Source organism: Linepithema humile, chromosome 4 (genome assembly GCF_040581485.1).
Source record: "Linepithema humile isolate Giens D197 chromosome 4, Lhum_UNIL_v1.0, whole genome shotgun sequence".
Taxonomy (NCBI): Eukaryota; Metazoa; Arthropoda; class Insecta; order Hymenoptera; family Formicidae; genus Linepithema; species Linepithema humile.
This window is the reverse complement of record NC_090131.1, coordinates 28,828,032-28,841,936: the sequence shown is the minus strand read 5'-3', so window position 1 is coordinate 28,841,936 and position 13,905 is coordinate 28,828,032. Positions and strand designations below refer to the sequence as shown.

At 29.9% G+C, this 13,905-nt stretch overlaps 2 protein-coding genes across 6 annotated transcripts in view; both read left to right on the top strand.

Annotated features, from left to right (window-relative positions):
* The first annotated feature begins 66 nt into the window (after nucleotides 1–66).
* Nucleotides 67–3,353, top strand: Gen (XPG-like endonuclease). The gene is made up of 6 exons (XM_012368849.2): nucleotides 67–343; nucleotides 511–787; nucleotides 859–1,145; nucleotides 1,229–1,390; nucleotides 1,486–1,651; nucleotides 1,725–3,353. Exons 1-6 carry the CDS (start codon nucleotides 186–188, stop codon nucleotides 2,880–2,882), a joined length of 2,208 nt encoding a protein of 735 aa, XP_012224272.1. The 5' UTR covers nucleotides 67–185; the 3' UTR covers nucleotides 2,883–3,353.
* A 349-nt stretch (nucleotides 3,354–3,702) lies between these two features.
* Nucleotides 3,703–13,905, top strand: part of LOC105673430 (probable G-protein coupled receptor No18) — a 46,578-nt gene continuing 36,375 nt past the window's right edge. The window contains exon 1 of one of the 5 annotated variants that reach the window (XM_012369053.2): nucleotides 3,703–3,838. The gene's annotated coding sequence lies outside the window, so the exon portion shown is untranslated. Of the gene's footprint in view, nucleotides 3,839–7,455; nucleotides 7,668–7,694; nucleotides 7,981–13,905 lie in introns of those variants that run through there. The other 4 variants (XM_067354216.1, XM_012369054.2, XM_067354218.1 and 1 more) reach the window with 4 other exon arrangements.

Genomic DNA, 13,905 nt, shown 5'->3' with positions numbered 1-13,905 from the left:
TGCGAGACAGAATAAACATCACTTCTTGACTCTTTCTCTCTCGGCTCGGAGTCATTTTCAGCCAAGACTCGAACCGTTTTTAGGTTTGGCTCCAATCATGTTGCTCGCTTGCCGCCGTGGCGCTGTCCACAGTTTCCATCATGGAAGATGCACGTTGACAGATTCAATTCAAAGTATAATATAAAATGGGTGTGAAGGATTTGTGGAACATTTTGTCGCCTTTGTGCGAGAAAAAACCGCTATACGAATTACAAGGAAAGACAATTGCTATCGATTTAAGTGGATGGGTTGTCGATAGTCAAACAATTGTTGATAATGCAGTACAGCCAAAGATGTATTTGAGGTACATTCGTTTACACATGCGTCATATGATTTTCTTTGCATAATTTATTTAATTCACACTGATTCGAAAAGATTAGTGAAACGAATAATCTTATATTGATACGCTATATTTCATTACGCAGTGTCTTGTTCTATTGCATATGATTAATGTTATATACATTGTTGTAGGAATCTATACTTTCGTACAGCATTTCTTCTTATGCAAGGAATATCTCCAGTGTTTGTACTGGAGGGAAAGGCACCTATCCTCAAACATAAAACCATTGCACATAGAAATGATGTTCGTAACGGATTTCAGAAAAGGAAAACTGCAAAGAAAGGAGGCAGAACTCAGTTTAATAGAATTCTAAATGAATGTAAAGAAATGTTGAGATATATGGGTATTATCTGCATACAGGGTCAAGGAGAAGCAGAAGCTATGTGTGCTTACTTAAATGAAGATGGGGTAAATTAATATACTTAATATACGTTTCTTGATAAATCAATTTTATCTAAAAAGGGAAACTATATTTTCAGCTTGTTGATGGCTGTATAAGCCAAGATAGTGATTGTTTCTTGTATGGTGCAAAAACAGTCTATAGAAACTTTTGTACAAGTACTCAAGGAAATTGTGGAGCTACAAATGGTTCTGTAGACATCTACAGTATGGATAAGATAGAAAAGACATTGAACATAGGACGAAACAAAATGATAGCATTGGCTTTATTGTGTGGCTGTGATTACGATGAAGGAGTGAATGGTGTGGGGAAAGAGGCTGCTCTAAAATTTTTTAAGATCGTAGATGATAGAGATATCTTAAAAAGGTTGAAATATTAAATGTATTAATCAATTCTACTGATACTGATAACTTAATATGTAAACTACTTTTCTTTTATCTTTATTTTAGAATTCAACAATGGAGAACTGATACAAATTTAGACACAGTTGAATCAAATTTACTAAATCCAAATTTATGTACATCGTGTGGTCATCAAGGAAAATTACAAAAGCATACAAAATCAGGTTGCGCAGATTGTGGTACTGTTAGAAAGTGTAATGATGATTTTAGGTAAATTGTAATTAGATTACTTACTGCTATGTATTATGTTTTTTAAAAAAGTAATTTATATTTTTAATAATTTATATTTTTATATTTCTATGTAGAGAAAAGAGGACATTGATATTAAATGAAGTATCATTGAGGAAAAAGGCACTCACTGACCAAAATTTTCCAAACCAAGAGTTAATAGAAGAATTTCTTATTAGGAAAGACTCAGTTCCAACCAGGTTGGATATAGAATGGAATCAACCTAAAGTTACTCATTTTATTGTAAGTTTATTGCGTTTTACATACAGTGTAATATGTTAAAACAGTTTCTTTTAGTTTGTTCTTCTTGTATTAGGATTTTATGGAAAAACATTTATGTTGGGAACCTCAATACGCATTTGAGAAAATATTTACATTAACCACTAGATGGCAACTTTTACATTTACCAGGACTTACACTTAATGAACGTTTGTCCATGTCAGATTTATTTATTCCTGATACGATAAAGAAGATACGTAATATCAGGTCTATAGCCAGTTATGAAATTATTTGGAAGAAGGAGCATTGTGCAATAGAAATGTTAAAGGAATATAAAGAAGTAAACGATGATGATAACGATGACGTAAAAAATAATTTATTGACAAGCATTGAACCACAGGACTTGGTTTTAAAATGCTATCCAGGGTTAGTTGAGGTATTTGAAAATGCTAGAAATGTAAAAACGAAGAAACGAACTGCAAACTCTCGGAAAAAGAAAACTACAATAAATGTAGAAGAAAATAATAGTGAAATAAAAAGTGTCGCAAAACCACGTGAAAACAAAACAAGAAAAAAAATTTTAAGGAGCAAAAATAATAAGAAGATAGATGAATACATGTCTAAGGATCACTGTATATCGTTAGAAGATTCCTTTGAGAAAATGGCAATCACACCAAAAAGACCGAAAAACAAAAATAATTTGAGAAAAGTAAATAAATTAAAAATACAGGACATGTCTGAAAACGTTGCAGTCATAGATATAAACCAAATGAAACGTGGACCACAGTTTAAAAAAGTACTAGAAGTAGAGAAAATAAATTCAAGGTTGAATAACAGCATCGATAGGATGTTTAATAAACTTTCTCCCGATGACTTTATGAGCGAAAATGAAGATAATGATTTAGATATGACAAGTGTAATAGAAAACATATGTAGTAAAGAGTTTTTTCAAGTTAGTATAAAAAATTGCCAGCGTACAGGATCTATCGAAAAATTTGCAGAAGAACGTAATGTTGACGATAAATCTTTGATATCCACTATTCATGAAGAACATATTTATCTCGAGGATGAAAAACAAAAATCAGATAATTCTGATGATGAATTTGGCAATATAAGGGAATCGTATATCCCTATTAATCAAAGGATACAAATAGAATCAGATAGAAAGCTTTTACAAATGTGCAATCAAACAGATAAGAAGTTTAGTTTTGATTTTGAAAATATTATGGATGAAACTAATAATGACTGCATCTAGATACGTAATATTATAAATTATTTAATTTCAAATATGTCAAATTTAGGCTTTTAGAACAAAATGCATAATAAAAATCAATATTTAATCATTTTTAATAGCAACTTTTTAGTATAATCATAAAGTTGAATTGTTTTAAAAAACATAGAAAGATTAATAAGTATTTCGATTGCCTGCATTATCCTTAAAAGATATGATTTTTCTCTCCCCAAGTCTTATTCAGGATATATGAGATTCCTACAGACTTAAGTAAACATGTTTGTTCTATGATCATAATTTGTGAAAAACTATTGATGCTCGACATTTGTTATAAAAGTTTCTACATTAATTTAGTAGGAGTCATAAGTTATGTAATAACTTTTTTTATGTTTTTTATGTTTATGTATGTATATTTGAATTTTTTTTGTATCCTGCATAATGTAATGAATGCTAGATATATTTTTATACCTGACAATACACAGAGAGATATAATATTTATATATACAATATTGTACATTTTTGTAATGATTGATAAATAAATCTAATATTTAAAAAAAAACTTAAGAATAATAAATTGCAAACACAACTTGTGTAAAATTCGATATTTTTAAATTTATGCTTAATTAAAATAAAAAGTAATTTCGTATTTTATTATTTATTTATAATAATGCGAATATAATTATCAAAATACAGATCTTGGCGCGTGCCGAACAGTAGCGCCTCTCTCGGATACATTTTGTACTAGTTTACTAGCTACAATTAGTTTTTCTCGACGCGTTGGTTTGTAACTTTAAAGTGTGAATATTCACTTTAAAATTAATTGCACATTAAAAGTGTATGATAAGAATTATGTGATTTTTTGGTGTGTGTGTGTTGATTAAAGTAATAAACAATTATGAGGACATATTATTTATGGCCAATATTCGCAATTAACGGCATTTCATGGATCATCAAGAAACAAAGCCATGAATTCAAATAAGGTAACGTTCCAGATTTTGATATAACCACAAAATAGATCGAAAATATAAAATATAAAAGCAAATTACATTTATATATATATACGGAGAAAATTTTATATAAAAAATTACTATGTACGGTAGTAGCCGCGGACCATGAAGGAATTATAAAAATTTTTACTATGTTTTTTACATGTGAAACATAATAAAAATTTTTAGTTTGCGACTTCATGGTCCGCGGTTAATTCTGTACATAGTAATTTTTGATATAAAATTTTCTCTGTGTGTACATAAACATTGGTTTTATTATATAATTGCTGAGAATCACGTTTTGACGTGATCACATAACGGAATTACTATTCTGTTTGCAATTTACATTTTTACAAATAAATAATAAAACATTATTTCTTCTATTTTATTACTGAAAAAAATCAAATTTTACACAAATCATATTTGGAATTTGTTATTTTTAAATTGTAAAAAGTTTTCTAAAGTATAAATCACACACATAAAAAAGAAAATTTTATAAAAATTAATTTAAAAAATTGAATTTAGAAAATTAATTTAAAAAAATATAATTTCTCAGAATATAATTTTCAATATAATTTTATATATATGAATGTAATTTATTTCTGTATTTTATATTTTGGATTTATGTACACCCGAGAAAAAATGGTATAATATGATCATATAAAATTACATATGTTATCAGATCTTTTCATAACTAATTATATTTATTTACATCTGACCAATTATACTATTTTTTCTCGGGCAATTATAAAAGACAAATAGAATTTGTGTGGCTGTTTGATCAGACGTTGAGACAAACTACTTTAGCACGTGATATTAACATTTTAACACGTACTGATATTTAAGAATTTTACTTTTAACAATTTTTTATTCTATAATTCTAAATCGATTATTCTAAAACAACTTTATATGTATGACTTTTGCTGCAATAACATTTATAACGTGTTACAAATATGTTTAATAATATACTACATTCCCGAGACGAAGAATATCGATTCAATGCTATTTCTTTAGCGTGACCGATCTCAGATTAAACTCATTTGTAGACAGATTAATTTTTAAAAAGATTCTTTGAATTTATTTTACTTTTGAAAGTGATAAGCGCACGAATCAAATTTATTATTAATCAAACGTATTTATATTTTGCTTTAAATACTCGCTTCAAAAACGATATATCAGTGTGTTCTATATTAATATATTCCATAAAACGCGAATGGACTGGATCGATAATACTGAAGGAAACTGGGAATATCGCAAATTACTTCCTATACTCTGCAATTTTGCACGTAGTTGTGCAATTTTAATACTGATTTGATATTATAGCTACCCTATAGATAGATTTTTTATAAGCTATATCAAAGTTGTGCAAAACTATTTGAAAAAATAAGACAAACCAGTGATATGTTAGAAAATCCAAAAATAAAGTTGGATATCTAGCAGTGTGATTTTTGGGGATATTTTAAATATTCACGTAATTTTTATTGATCAATTTATCAATCTGTTATGACGATTTTACGATCAATTACAATTTTTCATCCGCTGTTTACATTCTTGTTCAAGTCTCATGTTTCTCAAACACCTACTTTTAATGCAATATAATATATTTTTGCTCGCGCATATCCAAAAAAGAAAAAAGCGAGAAGACTGTTAATATTCACAAAATCAGTTGACATACCATCGAAAACTGTATCGATTATGCTCTACGACAAACAAATTTTACTTCGTGTTTGCTAATATCGTACTTCGTGGTATAAAGCACGATATACTATATTATCCGCAATTTGCAGTTTTAATAAATCCAGTGAAATTTCTGCTGCCTCACGAAATATCGTTGTTTGAAATCTATCCGCGACGGCGATCGTAAATTTGTCTGTGATATATTTGTCGTACAAGCAGCGGTTATGAAGAAATTATCGATTCCAAATTAGCCAGCAAGGAGATTAATTTGGTCTGAAACATTATTAAACTTTTAATACTTTCTCATTTTGCGTCTCTATCTGTTCGCCGGCCGATAGCTCTGAAGTGCTTAAAATTGCCTTTCCCAAGTCAGCACACAACGGTGCGATGGCCGTATTCTAATTTAGCATTGAAAAGGTCAAGCAAATGGATTTAGGATCTCGTCAAAATGTTCACATTTACATAAACTGAAGACAATGGCGATAGAATTAAATCTTGGTTTATTACATTACTTGGTAATATATTGTATATTAGCAAGAATACACATTGTCGGACAGTTTGTAACGTTAAAAATTACGAGTGATAAAACAGTTTTTCCAACGCAGGATATTTTTTTTATCGCGGTACAAAGTGTTCTTAAAGCATGACAATGATCGAACGTTTGGAAAAGCAATGAATATAGGACATATTTAAAGCGGACTGCGCAGTCCGAACGAGTCTGAAATATCGTAAAATGTTTATAAGATCTTTGCTGAAAACGGTCTTTTATACAATTTATTTATATAAAAGTATAGAACATACAATTTCCAATAGTTCCAATCGGATTTTATAAAGTTCTTAAGTAGGCTACAAGTATTGATTTTTGACTACCCGCTTTCATGTGCCAGAATCAATCATCATTTAAAATGTATTTTTGTCGTTTTATTGAGATTGAAATATTTATGTATCGATAAGCACATATCGTTAAATCATTAGCTTTATAATTGTCAAATTATAAAGGGCTTAGTTTACAAAATGCAGTTGCCAATATTGGGATATCTGTCAATTGAAAGAAAGAAACATATCCTTTTTCAAGAATATATTTTGTGTATTGCGAATGATATTAAGGGCTGTTAAATTTAGGTGTTTATATGCAAGGTAATTACTTGATTAAAATCGTGTTTTTAAGAGTTTATAACGACTCGCAGTTTATTCATTGGCATTTGATCAATTGATATTCTAATCACTGATCGAACTCAATTGACGCAGGTAAACTAATGTGAGTAACGCTATATTCTAAATAGGAGATGAAAGGTAGTATAATTGTTATAGTCCGCATACAATTTTGTTAGAGTTGTAGCCGATAATTGAACGCGCGCCGGCATAAATGCAGGTTCCCAAAGTTTCGTATTTATGTACTTAACGGAACAATTGATATCGAGAGAATGATTCACTTTGCATATAACCAAATTTCGGTATTAAATCAAAATAGATAAAGCACGTATGATTTATTACTCTAGCAATTAAAATATTTGCTATTATAATAATATAATTATTTTATTATTATCGTAACATATAAATGGGAGATTTAATCACGTGAAAGGAAAGCTTCAAAAATTTTTCATTACTGTGAAGGCGCGTTCAATGGGTTAAATTTTAATAATTATAATGACCGTCGAATGTGCAGTTATTATAGCATTTATGAATTCATTGCTCGTAAGGTTAAAAGATATTAGCGTCACAAAAATAATACTTTCTGTCAGTTATAATAGAGTGTAATCGAAAAACGATAAATGAAAAAGCAATAAACAAAAAATTTCGTAAAAGGAATACTAGATTTTGCGGTGCTTTCATAATTGGATTCTTGCTTTTGTCATCTCCGAATAGGCAGGCAGCTCATGCGTTTTACACGCGTTACATACACACCGTTGTCTGTATTGGAACGGAGGCGGACAGTGAGGGTCGATGGGGGTGGTTGCTGGGATTTTCAGTACGCGCGCGATCTTCGTGCCGAAAACACGGTTCTCCTATGCGCCCGTGCGATCTTGAGATTCGTGCGATTCACGACGAGACCGTAAAATGTTATAAAAAGTTTCTTCCAATTATATATTCAACGTATTATTAAAAGTGCAGCAAGAGTTTTGAATTGGGATAAAAAACGACGCCGGTACGTGTCTGTAATTTGAATGAAAGTTGATGGAAACATTGCGGTATTTGGCACTAAATTTTTATTCGGCACTTTACTTTTACGAGTATATTAATTATTCAAATCTATTGCAATGAATATTTTTACGCGGGATATGATAGCGACAGACTGTGGTTTCGCAACGCTCGCCAGAAAACAATTACGTATCTACGTACCAGTGAATTAATCACGTACACCTAGTTTCCGTTTAAACCCTATTATCAGTTCAACAATCCGCAAGCACATGATACACAAATGGTATATCACGAACGATAAATAGGTAAATTTATCGTAGGTAATTAGCTTATAATACTAAGGACAATACACAAGTGGAAACTATTTTTTCAACCTTGATTAGGTATAAAATTAATGAATCAACCACTTCCATGACAGCAAAAAGATTTGATAATACTGCAATTAATTTTTTCTCTATTTTGCTACCGCAAAATTTTTCACAGCTTATGAAAATCTATTTGATGCCTTTCTGACACATTGCATTTAAACACACGTATAAAATATATTATATAAATTAAACGTTTGTTACGCAACTAATTTTTAGATAATTTAAATAACTCACAAACCGTTTTAACCGCAGTTAACTTTTACAGCTAGATATAAGCTTCTTCTTTCACACTGAGTTACTCATCTCTCACGTTGAGAAAGTGCTTCGGGAAATTGCATATTATATATCGACGATGCAAAATATACATTATGTAAAACTATATTTTACACGCACGCGACGCACTTGGTTTTTGAGCATCTTGCTATGTCGCGAACACTTTAATTAATGAAGTCTTTACAAGCCGTGAATATGCAGACAATTAACGCGATGCACCCATCGACGCTTAAATTACGGTGTACATAATATTCACGCGTCATTTATCGCAGCAGTAAATATTATATGAGACATACTATAAATAAACTATTTGCATTCAGCCATGTTATTTACGCGATGGCGCTAACGATATTAATTAATCGCAATTTGAGTTTGTTATACCGTGACATATGTAAACTGTGATCACTACGCATAAATTTGGCTGTCACTCATTTGGTAAGTCATAAATATTCAGCGTCATACTAATATTCATTCAATAATAGTTAAAGTTGTGTTCAACACTATTGTTATGTGTTTACAGGCATTTGAAAGCTTTAAAAAAAAAAAAACGAACATAATTTATTCTACGCGTGACAATATGTCAATTATATATTACAAATTATGTTATCGATGATCTTCTAGTTAGAGATAGCTAGAACAAAGGTGTATGGAAGTGTATTCAAACTGGATGCACACTATATGGCATAAATTTTTTATCGGAACTTTGATAGTGACTCTCATTATTGCACAAATGATATTAGTTTGGGTTTGAATAATTAATCGAGTAACCGAAGTAAAACCTGTGGGAAAACCACCTCGTTAAAATATTATGCTGTAATTTAGTTCCCATTTTTCTTTGTTAGCAACGGCCACGCTAGAATATTGCAAATGCAAATTTATTATCTTAATGTCGAAAACACGACACAACAGGGGGCTTATTTTATAATTAACAGTTTTATAGTCGGGAAAATTTGTAACAGGTGTTACGGATAAAATCTGTAACCTCAATTACTTTTCTGAATTTGAAATAAGATTGGATTCTAGTATCCGAGGAATCTTGCTCTACCTATTATCATAGCTTGACGATCCAGGGCATTCCAGTTGACTAAGAAAAATCGGAGTGCTAAAGGAAGGCGTGCTACGACAAATACCTCAAATTAGGTTTCAAGCAAAATCGCCTAAAATAATTATCTCGAAAATAGTGGTAGTTAGAAATTGATTATTACATTATTTAAGTTCGTATAATAAATAAATAAATAAATACAAGTCTTGTGAACCAGTGAATTATGTGCTATCTTGGTACACAATTATTTTCTAAATTATTGATTTAATTATAAGGAACGTTTAAAATTTCACGAGAGATCGTTAGTTTCGTGAACAATTCGTCATTAATGATAGAATTCTGCAAGGGAATTTGAAAATCGAATGCGGGAAAGACTTGAGCGTGGAAAACCGACATTTACATGGACGGCGCGTAGTTTTATGCAAAATCGCCGCATGTTCATCGAGTGTTTGAAGAGTTACTGTAAATTTATTACCGTCGCCTCCGTAATGTACGACGGTGTTTAAACATCGGTTTTTCAGTAATTCGGACCACAACTGCACAAACAACTCAATTTGTTTCCTTGTTTTTCTCATCTCTTCATCCTCTTTAGCTCGCTGTGTTTCCCCGCTATTTAATCTCGTAGTCGTTATTTATCTTTGTTTTGGTTTGCGGGAAATTCTTAATATACATCTTATAGCTACTAATTGGTCGAAAATTTATGCCGGTAGAAATTAAAGCGCACCTCTTTTGTTTGAAAATTTTAAAAACAAGTTTATCAAAATAAGAAGCTAAGGAAGTTAAAAATAAAGAAATAGAGATTACATATTGATAAATAAAAAAAAAATTTTTTTTATTAACAAAAAAGACGAACAGGAATATTAAATTGTGGTTAAATTGATTAAATAAAAAACTTCAAATTTTATATAAAAATTAACAGATATTTTATGGAACAATTAATTTAACGGAATCTCAGAAACAATATATGCTTGATAATTTCAAAACTTGAAACTAGAAGAAAAACATATTAGGTAAATATACATATACCAAACTGAGCATGTATAAAGACGTGTAATGAGTATGAACATCGTGCCGTGCTGTACTTTCCTGACAAAGTATCATACTCATTACGCGTTTGAGTTTGTGCTTGTTTAATATACTTTCCCTTAGTGTATCTATTTTCGTTACGGGGCATCTCATTCATAGAGCACAGTCCTCACAGAGCATAATTTAGGTGGCGTCATCCTGTGTACGCATCTAGAAATGCAAATAATATTGTAAAATGCAAAATCGAAAGGAACGATCTTGTAAGCACGCGCCGCTTTTCGCTTGCTTCATTTCTTTATACGAAAATGTCAGTTTCTTGCGGCTGTCACGCGTTTCTAGCTTATGTATAAGCATCACGTGTGCCAGATGCAGCAAACACTCAATAATTCATATGAAACGGTACTTTTCGTTAAAAATATTTTACGCCGTGTAACGCGAGAAAAATAATGCAGAGTAATGCAGAACGTGTTATTCTTTTTAATTGTCTGAAAAAGTTCTCTATGCGCTACGCCTCTCCATGCAATGTATGTACAGTATTTAATATTTTAATATTATCTCATCAAACATCTCAACACCTTGCATATCAAATATTTCTTTTTCCTTTTAGCGTATTCTTCGATAAATTTAAAGCCGATTTTTTGCTAGTAAAAATTAGAAAGTTATTCTTTTCGGATTCTTTAAAGCTTTGAAGTTAAATATTCTTATATCCGCAAATTGAATCGCTGTTCAAATATAAAATCAATAAAATTATATTAAAAGAATATGACAATAGAATAACGATAGGAACAACTTGGTTGTAAATCATTCATCAGCGTTTGAAGTTTAAGTATCTGATTCATAGTTTCTTTTTATTAAAATTTTAATATAAAGCTAAAGAACTCATTTGTATGCGATTTGCAAAAGCTCGTCTTTTTCATATTTCAAACTGCAATTCTTGGGCGTATCTACTAAGAAAAAAATCACTTCATATTTAATGATTTTCCACATAGTGCAATTTTTTATCTAATACGCATGCATATTTACTGAACGAGATAGATAATTTACAAAATTATCGTTATCTCGTTTGGCACATAAAAGATATGCATGCGCATTAGATAAAAAAATTGTATTATGTAGAAAACTGATCAAACTTGTACATTACATACGTAACGTATACTATATAAAAATAGGAAGGCATTAATGATCTCGTCTGTATGTTCGACATTAATGTCAAGAATAACTTCAGATACTTGTATCTTATGTAAAAGGTAAAAATTTTTATCTCCCGCATCATATATCGATTTGATGTTGGTTGAAACGCTTAGAGCTTTTTGTCCTCGAAATTTTTTTTTACAACAACGCCCTTATTAAGTGCACGATAAGTGGAGGAACTATAATGGGGGGATGAAATACTCGTAGAGATTAAACGTATAATAATAATAATTAATTATTTAAATGTATATAACGATAATTAATTAAACATATTGAATTTTATTTTGCAACGAGAGCAGCTGCATTACAGATTTTCTTCTGTCATGTTGATCTTTTGTTTTACCGCAGCACCTTTGACTTTTCAACGTTGGTTTCAGTGCTACATCTGGTTTCTTGCATCGCCGTACTGATTTTTATTCCCAGTCGTTGCATTTTCCATTGCAGCGCATCCCGAGCTATTAAGATGCATATAGTTCGCGCATACATTACTTAATGAAATATCTCGCTTAAAAAACGATAATAATATTCCTCCACTAGGAAAAATGGTTTAGTTGAAGAAAAACAAAATTTTGTTACGATGACAAAAATATTTGATTGAAATATGCCCAATCAAATTTATTTATCTTAAACAAATGTCTTTGTTAGCAACATTTCTTTCCTACAATTCCTCTTTCCTTGATATAACGATTAAAAATATTAACAAAACAAGTTTTATTAATTTAAACAAAAATATTTTAATGCATTAATTTTGCTTTATTAACTTAATTGATTTATTATATGTAATATTAATCCTCTCTCTAAATCAGTGAGAAATGACAGGTCGGAAAGACGTGTATTAGACATCTAGTAGACTTTTAATAGACGTTTTTTTGACCTGTATTTCTCACTAAAAATCTAATTTTGTTTTATTAAATTAACTTTATTAACGTGTTTATTTGAATTAAATATAAAATCTCAATTTTATTTAAAAATTTCTAACAACTAAATTATTTATTATTAGTCAAGATAATAAAATGTAAGATTTATTTTAGCAAAAACAACTAAATCTTTTATAATGTGAAATAAAATACTTGGTTGCTATAAACGAAAATCTCAACTATAAAATTTTGTTAAAATCACTAAATTTTTTCCTTGTGTCGGAAGTTACCGTTATCTCGTTTGGTACGTGGCAGATAGACATGCACATTCAAAGTATTTTCTAAGATACTTCTTTTCTTGAGACCATTACAGGCACAAGACTGATAACAACAAAAAAGTTTTTTATCCTCAAGAAAGGTCTTGTGATTTATTATTCTGTTTATGACAGTGTTTAGTACTTGTCAGGAATAGTTTAGAAAATAAATTTAAGTTAAAAGGATAGAAATTGATTTATTACAATATAAAAAGAGTATATGAAATAGAAGATAGAAAGAATAATTTAATTATGAATTAAAGGGGAATCAATCCATATTAAAATATAAGGGAATTATGTAAAACATCAAAAAATTGATTTTTTAGAAAACAAATTTAGAATAAAAAATCTCTTATCGCTTTTATCTAAAACTCATAATAATAAATATTAATTTTAGTTTATCATTCATGTAAAATTCATTAAAAGAAGTTTCTTAAATACAAGAAACTAGAAAGCGAGTTAAATAACGTAGGTATCAAATAAGGATAATTGTACCTACTCGTTAAGTTATCAAATTTTATTTCTAACCTTCTTTTTAGATTTAATTATCTCGAGATCAAACACTATCAGCACTTTTCTTATTAGTTTTACGATACGTTCGATAAATTTGAAAAGTTCGACTATAATTTTTGTAATAGGATCTAGGAATTAGATAGGGATGGTGTCCATATTGCGAACGGAATGTTGCTGAGTGCAATTATCCTGTCAATATTCTTCAATTGATCTTCAATAATAAGTGATACATGCTGGTGCAGGTGCAATTTGCTCCAAAATTTTATTGACGATTGATTCGAATTCTTTAACTGATAGTTTCAAGTGCGCGTGGAGTTTTATTGGAAGACTTGTGCATATATCGATACATAAAAATCGTAGGATCTTTATGTCCGTTCTGTATGAAATTCTTTATTAGTTTGCAACAAAATTTTATTTTAGTTTTTCGAGATTTAATTTTTACATGTCACAAAGTTAAAAACGTTGTTACAAAACGGAATTAATTTGTCACAGGAAATATGGAAATGCTGCACAGTAACGGGGGGATTATCGATTATTAAAATCAATTATCTGTTCAATTATAATGTTTGCCGATCGTCGTAACTTAAATTTTACGGATATTTGCAAGAAGTTTAATAAATAAGACTTAATTTTTATATCTATTTTTTTTTTTAACACTCAG